Source organism: Brachypodium distachyon, chromosome 1, assembly GCF_000005505.3.
Source record: "Brachypodium distachyon strain Bd21 chromosome 1, Brachypodium_distachyon_v3.0, whole genome shotgun sequence".
Classification (NCBI taxonomy): domain Eukaryota; kingdom Viridiplantae; phylum Streptophyta; class Magnoliopsida; order Poales; family Poaceae; genus Brachypodium; species Brachypodium distachyon.
Genome location: NC_016131.3, coordinates 74,134,215 through 74,146,601, shown reverse-complemented (window position 1 = coordinate 74,146,601; position 12,387 = coordinate 74,134,215). Strand labels below are relative to the sequence as shown.

The 12,387-nt window shown below is 49.4% G+C and overlaps 3 protein-coding genes across 5 annotated transcripts; all 3 read right to left on the bottom strand.

Moving 5' to 3' along the window:
- Positions 1-76: 76 nt before the first annotated feature.
- On the bottom strand, positions 77-1,271 carry LOC100825178. The gene has a single exon (XM_010231013.3). The coding sequence runs from the start codon at positions 1,021-1,023 to the stop codon at positions 265-267; it is 759 nt and encodes a 252-aa protein (XP_010229315.1). The 5' UTR covers positions 1,024-1,271; the 3' UTR covers positions 77-264.
- A 979-nt stretch (positions 1,272-2,250) lies between these two features.
- LOC100824880 (kinesin-like protein KIN-14E) lies at positions 2,251-8,034 on the bottom strand. 3 transcript variants are annotated; one of them, XM_014897250.2, is made up of 20 exons: positions 7,657-8,034; positions 7,095-7,393; positions 6,837-7,008; positions 6,685-6,758; positions 6,419-6,596; positions 6,223-6,332; positions 6,037-6,136; positions 5,869-5,955; positions 5,605-5,781; positions 5,158-5,431; positions 4,912-5,073; positions 4,604-4,819; positions 4,485-4,522; positions 4,215-4,378; positions 3,997-4,122; positions 3,757-3,882; positions 3,606-3,677; positions 3,337-3,399; positions 3,187-3,249; positions 2,251-3,099 (listed from the first exon to the last, which is right to left on the bottom strand). In XM_014897250.2, exons 1-20 carry the CDS (start codon positions 7,904-7,906, stop codon positions 2,554-2,556), a joined length of 3,297 nt encoding a protein of 1,098 aa, XP_014752736.1. In that variant the 5' UTR covers positions 7,907-8,034; the 3' UTR covers positions 2,251-2,553. The 3 variants fall into 3 exon arrangements, with proteins under 3 accessions (XP_014752736.1, XP_014752739.1, XP_010229314.2); XM_014897253.2 differs by having other exon boundaries at positions 6,685-6,755; XM_010231012.3 differs by having other exon boundaries at positions 7,660-8,034.
- Positions 8,035-10,859: 2,825 nt separating this feature from the next.
- LOC100828029 lies at positions 10,860-12,077 on the bottom strand. The gene has a single exon (XM_003558937.4). It carries the CDS (start codon positions 11,665-11,667, stop codon positions 11,110-11,112), a length of 558 nt encoding a protein of 185 aa, XP_003558985.1. The 5' UTR covers positions 11,668-12,077; the 3' UTR covers positions 10,860-11,109.
- Positions 12,078-12,387: the final 310 nt, after the last annotated feature.

Genomic DNA, 12,387 nt, shown 5'->3' with positions numbered 1-12,387 from the left:
GTCTTCCTATACCGCGTACAAGAAACTGACTGACTTAGGTATGAACAAGCAGGGGAGACTCGCAATTCGCAAGGTCTTTGTTGATCGATTCACGTGTCCTCCCTCCATTTCTAAATAGGCCGTTTTAATTCAAGTTTGCACTAACACAGGAAGTAAGGGAGTACCAGTAAAAAGAGGACGGACAAAATTCTGGTAAATACACTTGACTCGTGAAAAAGAAAACAAAGAATTTGCTCCTGGCGCTTGACGACGTTGCAGATGGGGTCACCGGAACAACGCGCGTCTCCGCCTGAACCGCCTGGCGGTAGCGAGCAGCCCGACGCCGACGCACACCGCCCACGCCCCCATCTCCAGCGCCCACCGCACCGTCTCCGTCTCCAACTCCAACTCCATCTCCGCCGCCTCCTTCCACTCATCGTCGGAGTCGTCGTCGTCTCCGACCACCTCCCACTCCTCGTCGGCGCAGGTCCCGCACTCGCACGACGACGCCTCCTCCGGGATCCCCTCCAGCCTCGTCGCGCACCGCCTCGCGGCCGACGACGCCCTGGCGCTGAACAGGGCGCCGCCCTCGGCCAGGACCACCACCTCCGCAACCACCACGGCCGCCGTAACGCGGCGGCACTCCACGCGCCACCCGCCCCGGTTGACGGCACCGGAGAAGGAGAAGACGCCCTCCGCCGCCAGCTCCTTCCCCGCGTACACCTCGAACCGCGCGCCCTCGGAAGCGGAGACGCGGTCGTTGCTCGCGTACGCCGCCGCCACCGCGTCGTCGTCGCCAGGGACGCGGACGCGGAGGAGGGTCGAGTCCGCGGGGGAGGCCGGGGGCAGCGCGCGGCCGCGGAACCCCAGCGCGGGCCCGCCGATGGCCGGGCGGTAGACGAGCGAGAGCTCCGCGGGCGCCGCCGCCGCGGAGGAAGAAGAGAGGCGGAGGTAGAAGGCGCGGACGTCGAGCCGCTTGCGGCCCCCGAGCGGCGGCAGGTTCCGGAAGCCGCCCTCGTCGCCCACCGTCGTCCCTCGGCACATTTCGCTGCCGCCTAATCAATCAAGCGCGTACGCACGCCGGTAGTACGATTTCCTTGGCTTTGGGGCTCTTCACAGGAGCTCTGCGGTCTCTCGTCGTGTTGGCTACTTGGCTTTTGATCGTGGAGCTACTCCTGTCCTATGTGATCTCTGGTGGAAGCGTATAATATACGGTGAAGTAGTAGCAAAGGAGAGCGGGGGAGAGGCCAAAGCCGGGGGCGTGGGCAGCTCGTGGTTTCTGGGCTTGCGCACGGGGTTTTGCGCTTTAATAAGTTGGCCCCAAGCGGCCCGGGCGCGCGTGGCCGCCTCAATTTCTTTCTTTCTTTCTTTCTCCCCCGTGTTGTCGTGTTGCTCCCGGTGGCTTGGGGAATTGAATCGTGATCTTTTCCGGACAGGAGCACACGGTTTGGTTCGGCACGCACGCGTCGCACTCTGCGCCGTTGAGAGTGAAGCGGCGGTGCCTGCCAGCTGACGGCCGCATGGCCATAAACCGAGTCCCGACGAGCGCAGCCGGAGTCCAGCGGAATCGTCAGTACTGTCATCACTCATAAAGTCAGATGCGCCTCTGTTTCGGAAGGAGGAAAAGAGTCGGTACTCGTCACCACAGCCTGGGCTCGCTGGGCAGCAAATAAGGTGATCTTGCCCTAAACAACTAATGAACATTCTTAGAGAATGTATTTTGCGAATCCATTCATATCCTAACGTAAAGGCAGTCATCTCCTCTTCTTACCTCTTGCTGTATTGAGCCTATAGAATTGATTTTATGATTGGAATGATTTGCAGATATTCATTCAAGAAGGATAAACAATCTAATCGGCACTTGGTAATTGTGGCTTGCATTTCTCGAGTCTAGTTTTTCATATCGATTCCTGCTTGTTGCTTTAGTAAAGATGGACTAAGAAGGACTTTTCCGATCCGAAGCTGGCGCATAACCTAAAGTCGGTTTGATATGATCTTATCTCCGGGAGGATATCTTTCTTTCACGAGGAACATTGGAATAGGCGGTCGCTTTTATGCGACCGACCGATTGTCCGTAGAAAATAGTTCGGATCGATTAGATCTGCTACTCAGCCTTCCCCGGATGACGTTTCGGAAGGCACCGATCGATAAGCGTCCCAGCATTTCTTCGTTCCAGACGAGTCTTGGGGCGTTTCTGAGGCCTGGGAGCGTACATGAACAGACAACCGTGTCATCGGAGCGATCGCGGCGGATTGAGGGATGATGGATCCGTAGCCAACTCTGCAACTGCAATCGATCCCTGGCAATAATAGGTCATTACACAGCAATGTTAGGATACAATCACGTGTCATGATTCAACCGCAGGATGTCTGCAGCACGGCTCAGCTAAGAGTTGAGCCTTTTTTTGCATCAAAGTACAACAAACGACGCCGTAACACCGCCGACCTACAAGTCAGACAGAGTCCATATTCATACTGCAGTCAGTCAGTAACAGTGGCGTCTACTACAACACGGACAACACCAGACACATGCACTGATCGACTGATCGGCCTCTCAAGTCTCAGGCACGCACGTCTACCTGACCCAGCCTCTGGTCTTGTTGCCGCCTGTTGCCGGCTGCTGCGGCCTGCTGGCTCTCGAGCCAGGAACCGTCTTCTGTGCGGCAGCAGCGCTGGCCGCCCGAGAGGCTGCTGCCGCCGTTGGCCTCATTAGGGCCTTCGTCTGAGGCTCGGTCGACGTCCTCTTCGACCGCGGTTCGCCCTGCAGGCTCCTCTTCCTTGCAGCGTTCTGGCTGACAGCAGCTGGGTTGTTGTTCTCCTGTTCATCCCCGCCAATCGACACCGTGTTCCTCGCTTCTCCTTTCCTCTTCTTCTCGTTGACAACCTCCGGGGGTGCAGGGGGAAGGGAAGGATTGCTGGCGACTCGCTTGTTAGCAGAATCTGAACTTCTCAGGATGCGATGATGATCCTTCTCGCTCATTGCCTCCTCTCGTACTATAGGTTGTGCCGTTGTAGTTCCAGGGGTAGTAGCAACCATTATTGCAGAATTGGAGGAATCAAGCGTCGTGTTTGTGAGTTGGAGTGTTGTCCTCTCTTGCAAGTTCTTCTCAACATCTAGTAGCTGAAATATGGAAATGTCAATGCCTGCATGATTTGTGCCCCCCTGAATGTAGTGTATAATTAACGTAGAAGCTCTGAGAAAAGGTACCTTGTTCTGAAGCATTGATTCTGTTTTCTGTGCTTCTAACAGTTCTTGTCCTATTTCCCTTGCCTATATTTTTTGGGGAATACAAGTGTCACCTAACTCGTTTGGAATTTGTACTATGGTTAAAGACACCACAATGCAGCTAGAAAATACCTTTGACTCTGCAACTGCTCTTTGTTGTTCCTGTTCCTTTAGCTTGAGCTCCAGCTCTTCAATCTGAAACATGAAAATGTATACGATGAAATTAATCTAAGCTGTTTTAATGCCCCTTCATGATTACTACTCCCTCCGACCCATATTACTTGTCTCAAATTTGCCCAAATATGGATGTATCTATGCTTAAAAAGCGTCTAGATACATGTAATATTTCGACAAGTAATTCCGGCCGGGGGGAGTAACAGATTTACAGACAAGTTCCATACCGTTTGCTTAAGAATTGCAACCTCAGAGTCTGATTGGTGCTGCTGTCGAAGTTTGCGCTCCAGCTCCACTATCTGCACAAGGATAGCATTGATACATTTCCGGCTTTCCAATTAATTAGCTATAAACAACATTAACTACTCTTGCTCATACCTTCTGCTGAAGGGCAGTGCACATCTCTTCTTTGTCCTTAAGCTTTCCAGAAAGCTGATAATGCTGCTTCTCAGATGTAATTTGAGAATGTGTCTTAGAATCTAGCTGGCTTTCAAGCTCTTTTACCTACAAGTTATAAAAAGTCTGTCAGGTACAACCGTACGACTGAAGAAAAACAGTTGAGAATCAAGAGATGAATCATATCTTGGAAACTGTAAGATTTGCCTCAATTATACGTACCTTTTCTTGCAAATTTTTGTAAAGGTGCTCTTTTCCTTTTGCTTTGTGCTCTAAATTTTGGCAGTTTTCTTCAAGCTTTCTCAAAGAATCATCCTTAAGTCTGACTTCCTGCTTAGATCTTTCAAGCTGACATATATTCAGCCGGAAATATATGCCAACAGATTAGCTTCAAGCAGGGACAAAAGTTAGCTTCAGGAAAAGGCAGTATTGGTACCTACCATCTGTTTGACTTTCTGAAGTTCAACAGTGTCAACCTGTTTTTTTGCTGGACCCAATTCTATACCACGAACACGGCTAGCAAAGTTCAATGAACTCAAAGTTTCCGACACATCATTGTCAGATGGGCTAATTTGCACAAACATTAATGCTTTCGAGTCCCCACCTATTGCCATTATGGAGAACAGAAAAGAGCAAAATAGTCATGCAGCTGCACGAGAATTCAAAACATATCGGAAATAATGAATATTGGTAATATCAGGTGAAGTTACCTAAAGAATCCTGGAGCAAGTGTGTCAACTTGGAATTCCTGCTCAGAAAAAAGAATCAAAACAGTGAGAAACAGGAGCTGATGGGTTAGATGCACGTTGCATTTATCAAGAGTACAAACCTGTAGGGAATGTGGCTGCTTCTGGAAGCAAGAGCTGAAATAACATCGCCAAGAGCAGAAAGCGACTTATTAATATTTTGTGCTTCCTTAAGCCGGTCACCTTGCGCATCAGTCTTACCTAAGCGCTCACTTCCAGCCAAATCTACTAGCCAGAGCTTACTTCTTGTACAGTCTCCATTAACCAGGTTCTTCGCTCTCACCATGATGCAAAGCAGGCTGAAGCAAAATAAAGACATAGGTTGAACATTTTGATCAGAAGCAAGTAGACCATAAAAGAAATGAAAAAAATAATGTGGATTGTGACCAACCAGTGTGAGCGACTGCTGTGCTCATTCACATTATTTGACCCTACAGCCCTTGCATTGCTTCCTGTTTGTAAGACATCCCAAACTTCATCTATGCTCTCGACTTTCGCCTCAACTATGCCAGGCACATGATGAGATCCTTCACCTGCTTGTTTGATTTCCAATCTACATGCAACGGTATACAAGTTACAACAAGCTGATAGTATTGCGAGCAAATAAATGAAGGGTGCTAAAAGAAAACAGGAATACTTCTTAGATGACGGGGATGTTGCAAGCAGGTCTCTGATTTGCTCATTGTAAACCTCAAGCACACTGACAGATATGCTGTATGTGACAGATTCTTTCCTCTCCTCTGCGATTCTGAACAACTCTTCCAGAGTTCTGTAGTTTACTCCTCTGTTCCTTTCCGTCCCTTCCATGGTGAAGGTTTTCCCAGTTCCTGTTTGTCCATATGCAAATATGCATACATTGTATCCATCTAAAACTGACGTAACAAGTGGAGATGCATCGGTGTACACCTCAGCTGTTCATTAATACAAATTATATATTAGACAATCGAAATATTTTGCATACTGATGGATACAACATAACTTTGAAGTATATACTTCAAGCAACCTAGCATTATTCTCATTGTAAGTTGGTCACAATACACATATTAATAGAAGACTTGTTGTAAAAGATAACAAAACATAATACCTTGATCATCCTTGGGTGTATAGACTCTGTCAAACTTGAATGTCTTTTTTGATGGTCCACCATTTATAATCCCGATGTCACCATCATTTGCTCCATCAAAATCCACTACACATTTGTAACCTGATGATGTCTCAGCTTTGCTTAAGGGACGGCATCGACAGAAAACCCTGATATTGCCTGGAATGACAGAGATAACCAGAGTCATTCTCCCCACCAAATTTTATAAATAAGTGCAAGCATCTGAATACAAAAAGGGGAAGGCACCTTTCGTCTCCTGGACAATATTATGAAGTTTCTTTCTCTTGGCCATCTCTTCATTGTACTTCATTTTCAAATCCTCGCACTGTGCAACTGAAATAAAAACATACGATGCTTAGAAACTTTTTGTTAAAAATTGAGGAAGCTGTGTAACAAGGCCACTTCAGACATTACCTAGGCCTTGAACAGCACCAATCATCTTACTCAAATCAGGAATCGAGTTTGCACAATCATGTGCTTCAAGAGATAGCAATGCATGTTCTTGTTTCATGGCCTGAATGTTAAGATACAAGCAGATGCTACTGCAATCAGATACCGTTTCTTTGGTTGCGAAATTTGCAGACAGTAAATCTACATTACCTTGATTTTGCTTTCCAAGTTAGATATGGCAGCAGCCCATAATTTCTTGTCATTTTCATAGTTATGAGAAACATTCCTTAGTTGGTCAGTTTGTGTACCGAGGACTTGTTCTGTAGGTGATTACACATAAGAACAATGATGAGTATATAGAAAAACAAAGATAGGATAATATTTCATGCATTACTCTAGTCCTTACCAAAATTATCGCTTTGCACAAGCTTTTGGTGAAGCTCTATCTTAAGTCTCTCAAGCTCTTGATTGGTAGATTCTACTAAAGACCACGCCATAGAGCATTCATCGGACTTCATATTGCATTGGCTGGTTAGCTCCTCAATCTGTTTCTCATACTTTTTCATCAATTTAGCTGTCCTTTTCTGCATTTTTGTACATCAATCATGTATCATGGTTACATCAAATATGATGCTTGCTACAATAGTTTGTGGAAAACGTGGGAATACTAACCTGAATAGGTGAAATCTCAACGTCGGTTGCACATCTTTTGCACAATATACTCCCATTTGTACCCGACTTTGCTGCTGCATGTTCAGCCCAAATATTATCTCTCTAAATGCAAGCCCATGAATGACCCATTGTGTCTAAAATGAACAAGTTACCTGGTAATAATGGGGCTTTTCGAACACAGATGCCACAAACCATGGGGTTTCCTCTTACTCCCCTGAAATTGATGACAATAGCATCATTGCTATCAACTGTAGCCCCAATATCAAGCACTTGAAGGGGCCTGTTGCCTCCAACGACCGCAAACACATCAAGTTCAGACAAAATCTGTGAACCAAAAGGCTTTGTTTGAGCTAAACGTGAAAAGAAATCATGAAAACACAAGTACGAGTCTAACAAGTTGGTGAGCTTGCCTTCTCATCTTGCACGAAGACATCAAATGACCTGATTCCTTTTGGCCCATCAGTATGTACTATCTCAGCAAAATGCAGATCAATATAATAGTCTCCTGGGGCGAGACCATCGAATTTATAGCTGAAATCGCCGTATCGCGCTGAGCTGTACAGCAATGGATAATCACCACCTTCAGCTATGCTCTCAGATGTCTCTATGCCATCTCCCCCTTCAAAGAAAGTGTCACCAGAAAACTTGACAGAGGGATCGCCGCCCTCGATTGCACATCCACCGGCGTTAACGAACATAACACAATCATCTGCTTGATCACAGGCACCAGAAGGGTAATAAGACAAACTGCGGACCTACCAACGCACTGTAATATGACGATTTCTTGACCTACTTCGATTCTAGTACCATTTGTTTGGGAATAATACCCTAGTTCTAGCAATTGGAAGCACATGGTTGGTGGTGGCTCGGGAAGGCAAGTTCGGCCAGTTTCAAGCAGGGAAGCAGTTGAGTTTAATCTAAACAGTGTCAAATCTAGCAACAGGAATGGAATTTGGGGGATGTACACAGAACCACCTGCGCGGCAGTCGCCCTGCCTCAGCCCGATCACGGCCACGCGCGGCCCGGCCACCAGGATCATGGACTCCGCCGTCTCCTGCGGCGACGGGACGGGGGGCGGCGCCGGCGCCGGTGAGGGCGCGGGCGCAGGCGCATCGCCGCCGTCGGGGCAGGCCGCGGCGGTCGACTCCCAGCCCGCCGTCCACGAGAAGTCCATGGGGTCGTCCCCCGCCCCCGCGTCACCTACGCCGCCGCCACCTTCCATCGGATCCGGGCGAGAGAGCTGGCTGCTGCGAGCTGCGGGAGGAGGAGAGGGGAGGAATGCGGCGATATCTCCGGGGGCGGATTTGGATTTGGATTTGGGTCTCGCGTTTTTTTGTGTGTGTTTGGACCCGCGGTCTGAATTCGAACTGCTGTCATATTGGCGACCGTTGAGAGGAGAACGTTGCTGTTGCATCCGACCTGGGCCTGTAGGCTCTCATCTGGCCCGGGGTTTTCGTTTCCGCCGGAAAGCCCATTCATTTCCTGGCCCAGTAAAACATTGGGTTTTTTTTTAGCAGAACCTGACTTTCATGTCAACCGTTTCTGGGCTGAGTTTGCGTTTGCTGCCCAGGCCCAGGAGAGAGCTGCAAGTAGTATGCACGCCACGGCAAAAATCCATCGCTGGCGAAAGCATTTCAGATCGTACTGAGCATCACATTTTCTGTGAAAGGGAAGGGTTAGTAAAAGTGTTCATCCTCTCAAAAAAAAAAGTAAAAATGTTCATGAGAGAATAAATACTAGCACTGTTCCATGTCATCGTTTCATGGGCACGAACAGAAGAAGGGAAAACGACAGGTCAAAAGGGCGTCGGGAGCATTCATTCAGGTGATTACATTGGACTATGTCGAGTTGACTCAGAATTACAGCCGATCGGGACCGTCTCGGATTCCCGTATGGATTGGAGTCCAATACCGAAAGGATCCGCATGAGCACCTTTCGTACCTCGAACCGACGATCGGAGAACTTGCCGATGACGGAGTCCAAGCCGGGGAGCGGCACGGTGGCCTTGGCTTTGTAGAAGGGGTTATGCAAGAGGTAGCTCCGTCGCTGCCCGTCGGCATCATCGGCGCGGCAGAGGGCGAACCAGCTAGCCGTGGAGCTGGTGATCCGGAAGGGTTATGACGACGCCATCCTTGCGGAGAAGCCACGGCAGCTGCTGTTTGGCGCCGGCGGCGTGCTGGCGAATGGCCGAGTGCCACGAGCGGCACAACAGCGCGGAAGCGTGCATGGTCGTCAGGGAACGAGATGCGGGCTATGACCTGTGCTGAGAGCTCGAGGAAGAGGTCAGCACATGGAGAAGAAGGACTCCCCGCCATGGATCTGCTAGCTGCTTAATTTGCCGCTGGTGTTTGTTTGGATATATCGTGTAATTCCAGATTAGATCGATAAAGTTGAGTCCTGTTTGGATCGTGTAGTATGCGGTCGATTGCAGGCAGCGCCCTTAGCTGGGATTCGTATCGGAAAGGAGATTCATGGAAGGCAAAAAATATCCGGACTCTGTATGGAGATTGGAGAAAGACGGGGTTCAGACTTCAGAGGCTTCTTGTGCTGTAAAAGAAAAGAAAAGGGGGGCATGTTGACAATTGGATTTCGCTCCTCCTGGGCGCAAAAGCGACACCTGGGCCGGGCATGTTAACAATTGGATTTCACACCTGGTCTCCGTTCTTTTACGTACGGCCCAGGGCCGATCTGGCTACCCATTCCGGAATATAATACCTTACTGATTCATCGGAAACATTACAAATCCCTTCAAACAAAAAAGAGAGAGTATATTTTCATCTTTCATCAATACGAAAAGAAGTGTGTAGATGAGAAGCATATCAAATCAACTACTCCCTCCGTCCCAGAATAAGTGACGGAGTGAGTTTAACAAAGAGAACCATCCTCCAAGCATCGCCAAATAATTAAGGAAAAGATAAAAATACTGTTTAAGTCAACTTGTTGCGAAGTATATTTTGGGACGGAGCGAGTATATTTTCATCATTCATCAACTTGTTGCAAAGTTCGTTGCCGTCACTCAAAAAAATTCTTTCGACCTCCAATTTTCAAAACCAGACACTTATCCAGCAGCGCGTTATCAAAGTCTTCTCCGCACAGGGATTTTGGCACTGGTTGCTGGATTGACCTGACAGCAACCAAATCCTCCTTGTTGTTTTTCCAGTAAGGCAGATAGCACATGATTTGTTCTGTCATTTCACTGTCCACAGTAGTAAAAGTGTACCACAATCATGACCACAAAAAATTACCCATGTCCTGAAAATTTAGCCGTGAGTATGATAATCAGTGTATCTAGTGCTTAATAAACTAAGCATAAAAGGTTTAAGAAACTCAAAAAAAAGGACATGAACACGGTGTCCAGCACAAAAAGAAAAAAATAAAGCTTGGAAACTGGGAAGCAGACAAGCAGGCACAGAGCATAGGGATCTGGATTCTGATTATTTTATCTTTCTGAATTCTGAAAGCACAATCAGGCCGTCAAGCCGCAATTGGGCGACAAAAATAAGCACCAGAAGTGTACGTGCGCCACCAACCCCATCAGGGCCACCACGCCACTGGACAACAGCAGCAGCAGTGGCTCACACATAGAAGGAGGGAAGAGGTGGAATGCGAGAATGATTGGGATAGCTGAGCTAGGTGAGAGGCCAATTGGATTCCATCCCCGACCCCCCATGTGACAGATCAAATATATAACTGATGGTGATTGATTGAACAAGTACAGGATTAGCTGAGTTGCATCATAGATGCATAGTGCTGGTGTGAAACAACCACCCTAGCTGCAGATGCTAGCTCTATCAAGGTGTGTTTTTATATATATATAGCTGTAGGCTGGTTGGTTGATGATGATTCAGTGGTGCAGGGTTTATAGTATGTTTATGCATCGCTCATGTCAAAATCAGGGGCTTCTTTAATCAAGTGCCTATCAGACTATGTCAAAATCATGTGCCCAGTTGATCATGGACTATCACAAATTCACAATGGGGGCTAAATGGCTAATCAATCTGGCATTGTTTGAGACCCTGGTTGACAGACACCCTGGCAACTAGTATCTGGGGATTGGTTTCAGAGAAAAGAATTCAGTTCTGTCAGTCAGAGGCCGCTTGGTAGCTGGATCATTTAGGTTTTACAACTCGAGTAGATAAGTAGGAGTGATAATAAACGGCTAAACTTGAACGGGATTCAGCAGCAGCAGCAAATGCGTCGAAGGCAGGTTAGATCCAGAGCCAGTGAAATTGAATGTGGTATTGAGATTCAATACAGGTGTCTTGAGACACCGACAAATGATAGACAAGGGCTCGATTTTTTCACCCTGAAGATTACAATTAAGAGGGCGGCTGCTGAAATGGCAGGAGCTGATTCTCAAAGCTGTTGTTGATCATGGCGGTCTGGCGGATCGAAATTGAGATTGGCTGTTGAGGGGGTTCAGGATCAGAGGTCGAGGAATCCGGTCTGGCGGAGGACGGCGTTGCGGACGCGGCGGAGGTCGCGGCCCTTGAGCGTCCGCCCGACGCCCTCCAGCACCGACGACGACCGCGCGTGCCGCCGCGCCGCCACCACGTGCGGCGGCACCATCTCTTCGTCATCGTCCTCGTCTTCCTCCTCGGACTCGCGGGCCTTCTCGGCGCCGCCCTTGGCCGCTCTCCCCGGCCACGTCGGCACCCTCACCGGCGCCGACTGCCTCGGCGCCGCGCCGCCGCCGTGGCCCTTCCCCGCCGCCGCCGCGCTCACCGGCACGGCCACCCCCACCCCCACCTGCTGCTGCTCAAGGCCGCCGCCGCCCTCGGCGAGGAGCGACGACAGCCCGAAGCTCTGCGGCACGGCGTGGCGCTGCCGCCGCGGCGCAGGCACCTCGGGCGCCCACCCGTCACCGGCCGGCCAGACGACGTCGCTCTCGTGCAGCTCGAAGGCCGCCTCCTCCTCCGGCTGCTTGAGCATGCCCACGAACCGCAGCGCGCCGGCGCCCGGCGGCCACCGCGGCATCTCCATCGTTCGATGATCCTCCGCCTCGATCGTGCGTGCGTGACAGGGGTTTGGCTTCTTGCTCTGCTTTACTCGGCCCCTCGTTCTAAAATGAATCGGCTCCGCAGTATATAAAATCGTGGGGGCTTGGGAGTACTGGGACTCTGGGAGCTGGAACTGCAGAGGGAGGGAGGAAGGAAGTCCAAAACGAGAGCTCTTCTGCCGCTGAGCCGCTACTGCTGCTCACGAGGAAAGTCCCTCGGAATCTCCAGGTAGATGCAGACTGCAGCAGGCCGCGATTCAGCTCGATTCGATTCGGTTCAATCGTGCGTGGAAGAATACTGCCACCTTGGTAACTCGGTTAATGTTTACGAGTGTAGGACACTTTAGTTTGCTCGGGTCGATCAATCGGATTACGGGAATAGCATTATGAGTTTTGGACCGTCGATCTCTGCTGCTCGAGGTGTTAATTGTTTGTTACATGCATGCACGACCAAACTGATGCAAAAAGCGCTCCCAACTTGGAGAGTCGACCGGCGGCAAGTTGGGTTCGATGATGACGGCGGAGGATGTGGATCGTCTGGTTCCGATCGATCGAGCCCCTTTTTCCTGGCGGCGGTTGGTTAATTAAGAAGACAAGAAGAAGAAGAAGACAGAGACGATCCGTGGTGGCTATACATATATAGATTGTTGAAGAATTTTGTTCCAGATAGCGACAGTGGCCTGCGGAGGAACGTTCCATGCTGC

Bases quoted from the DNA above. Each gene is read 5' to 3' on its own strand.
- LOC100824880 (XM_014897250.2), bottom strand. From the start codon at position 7,906: ATGGAAGGTGGCGGCGGCGTAGGTGACGCGGGGGCGGGGGACGACCCC. The intron at 5,956-6,036 runs GTAATGTCTGAA...TTTTTATTTCAG, and splicing joins TGGTGCTGTTCAAGGCCTAG to TTGCACAGTGCGAGGATTTG. The intron at 5,782-5,868 runs GTGCCTTCCCCT...CTGTCATTCCAG, and splicing joins TATTGTCCAGGAGACGAAAG to GCAATATCAGGGTTTTCTGT.
- LOC100825178 (XM_010231013.3), bottom strand. From the start codon at position 1,023: ATGTGCCGAGGGACGACGGTGGGCGACGAGGGCGGCTTCCGGAACCTG.
- LOC100828029 (XM_003558937.4), bottom strand. From the start codon at position 11,667: ATGGAGATGCCGCGGTGGCCGCCGGGCGCCGGCGCGCTGCGGTTCGTG.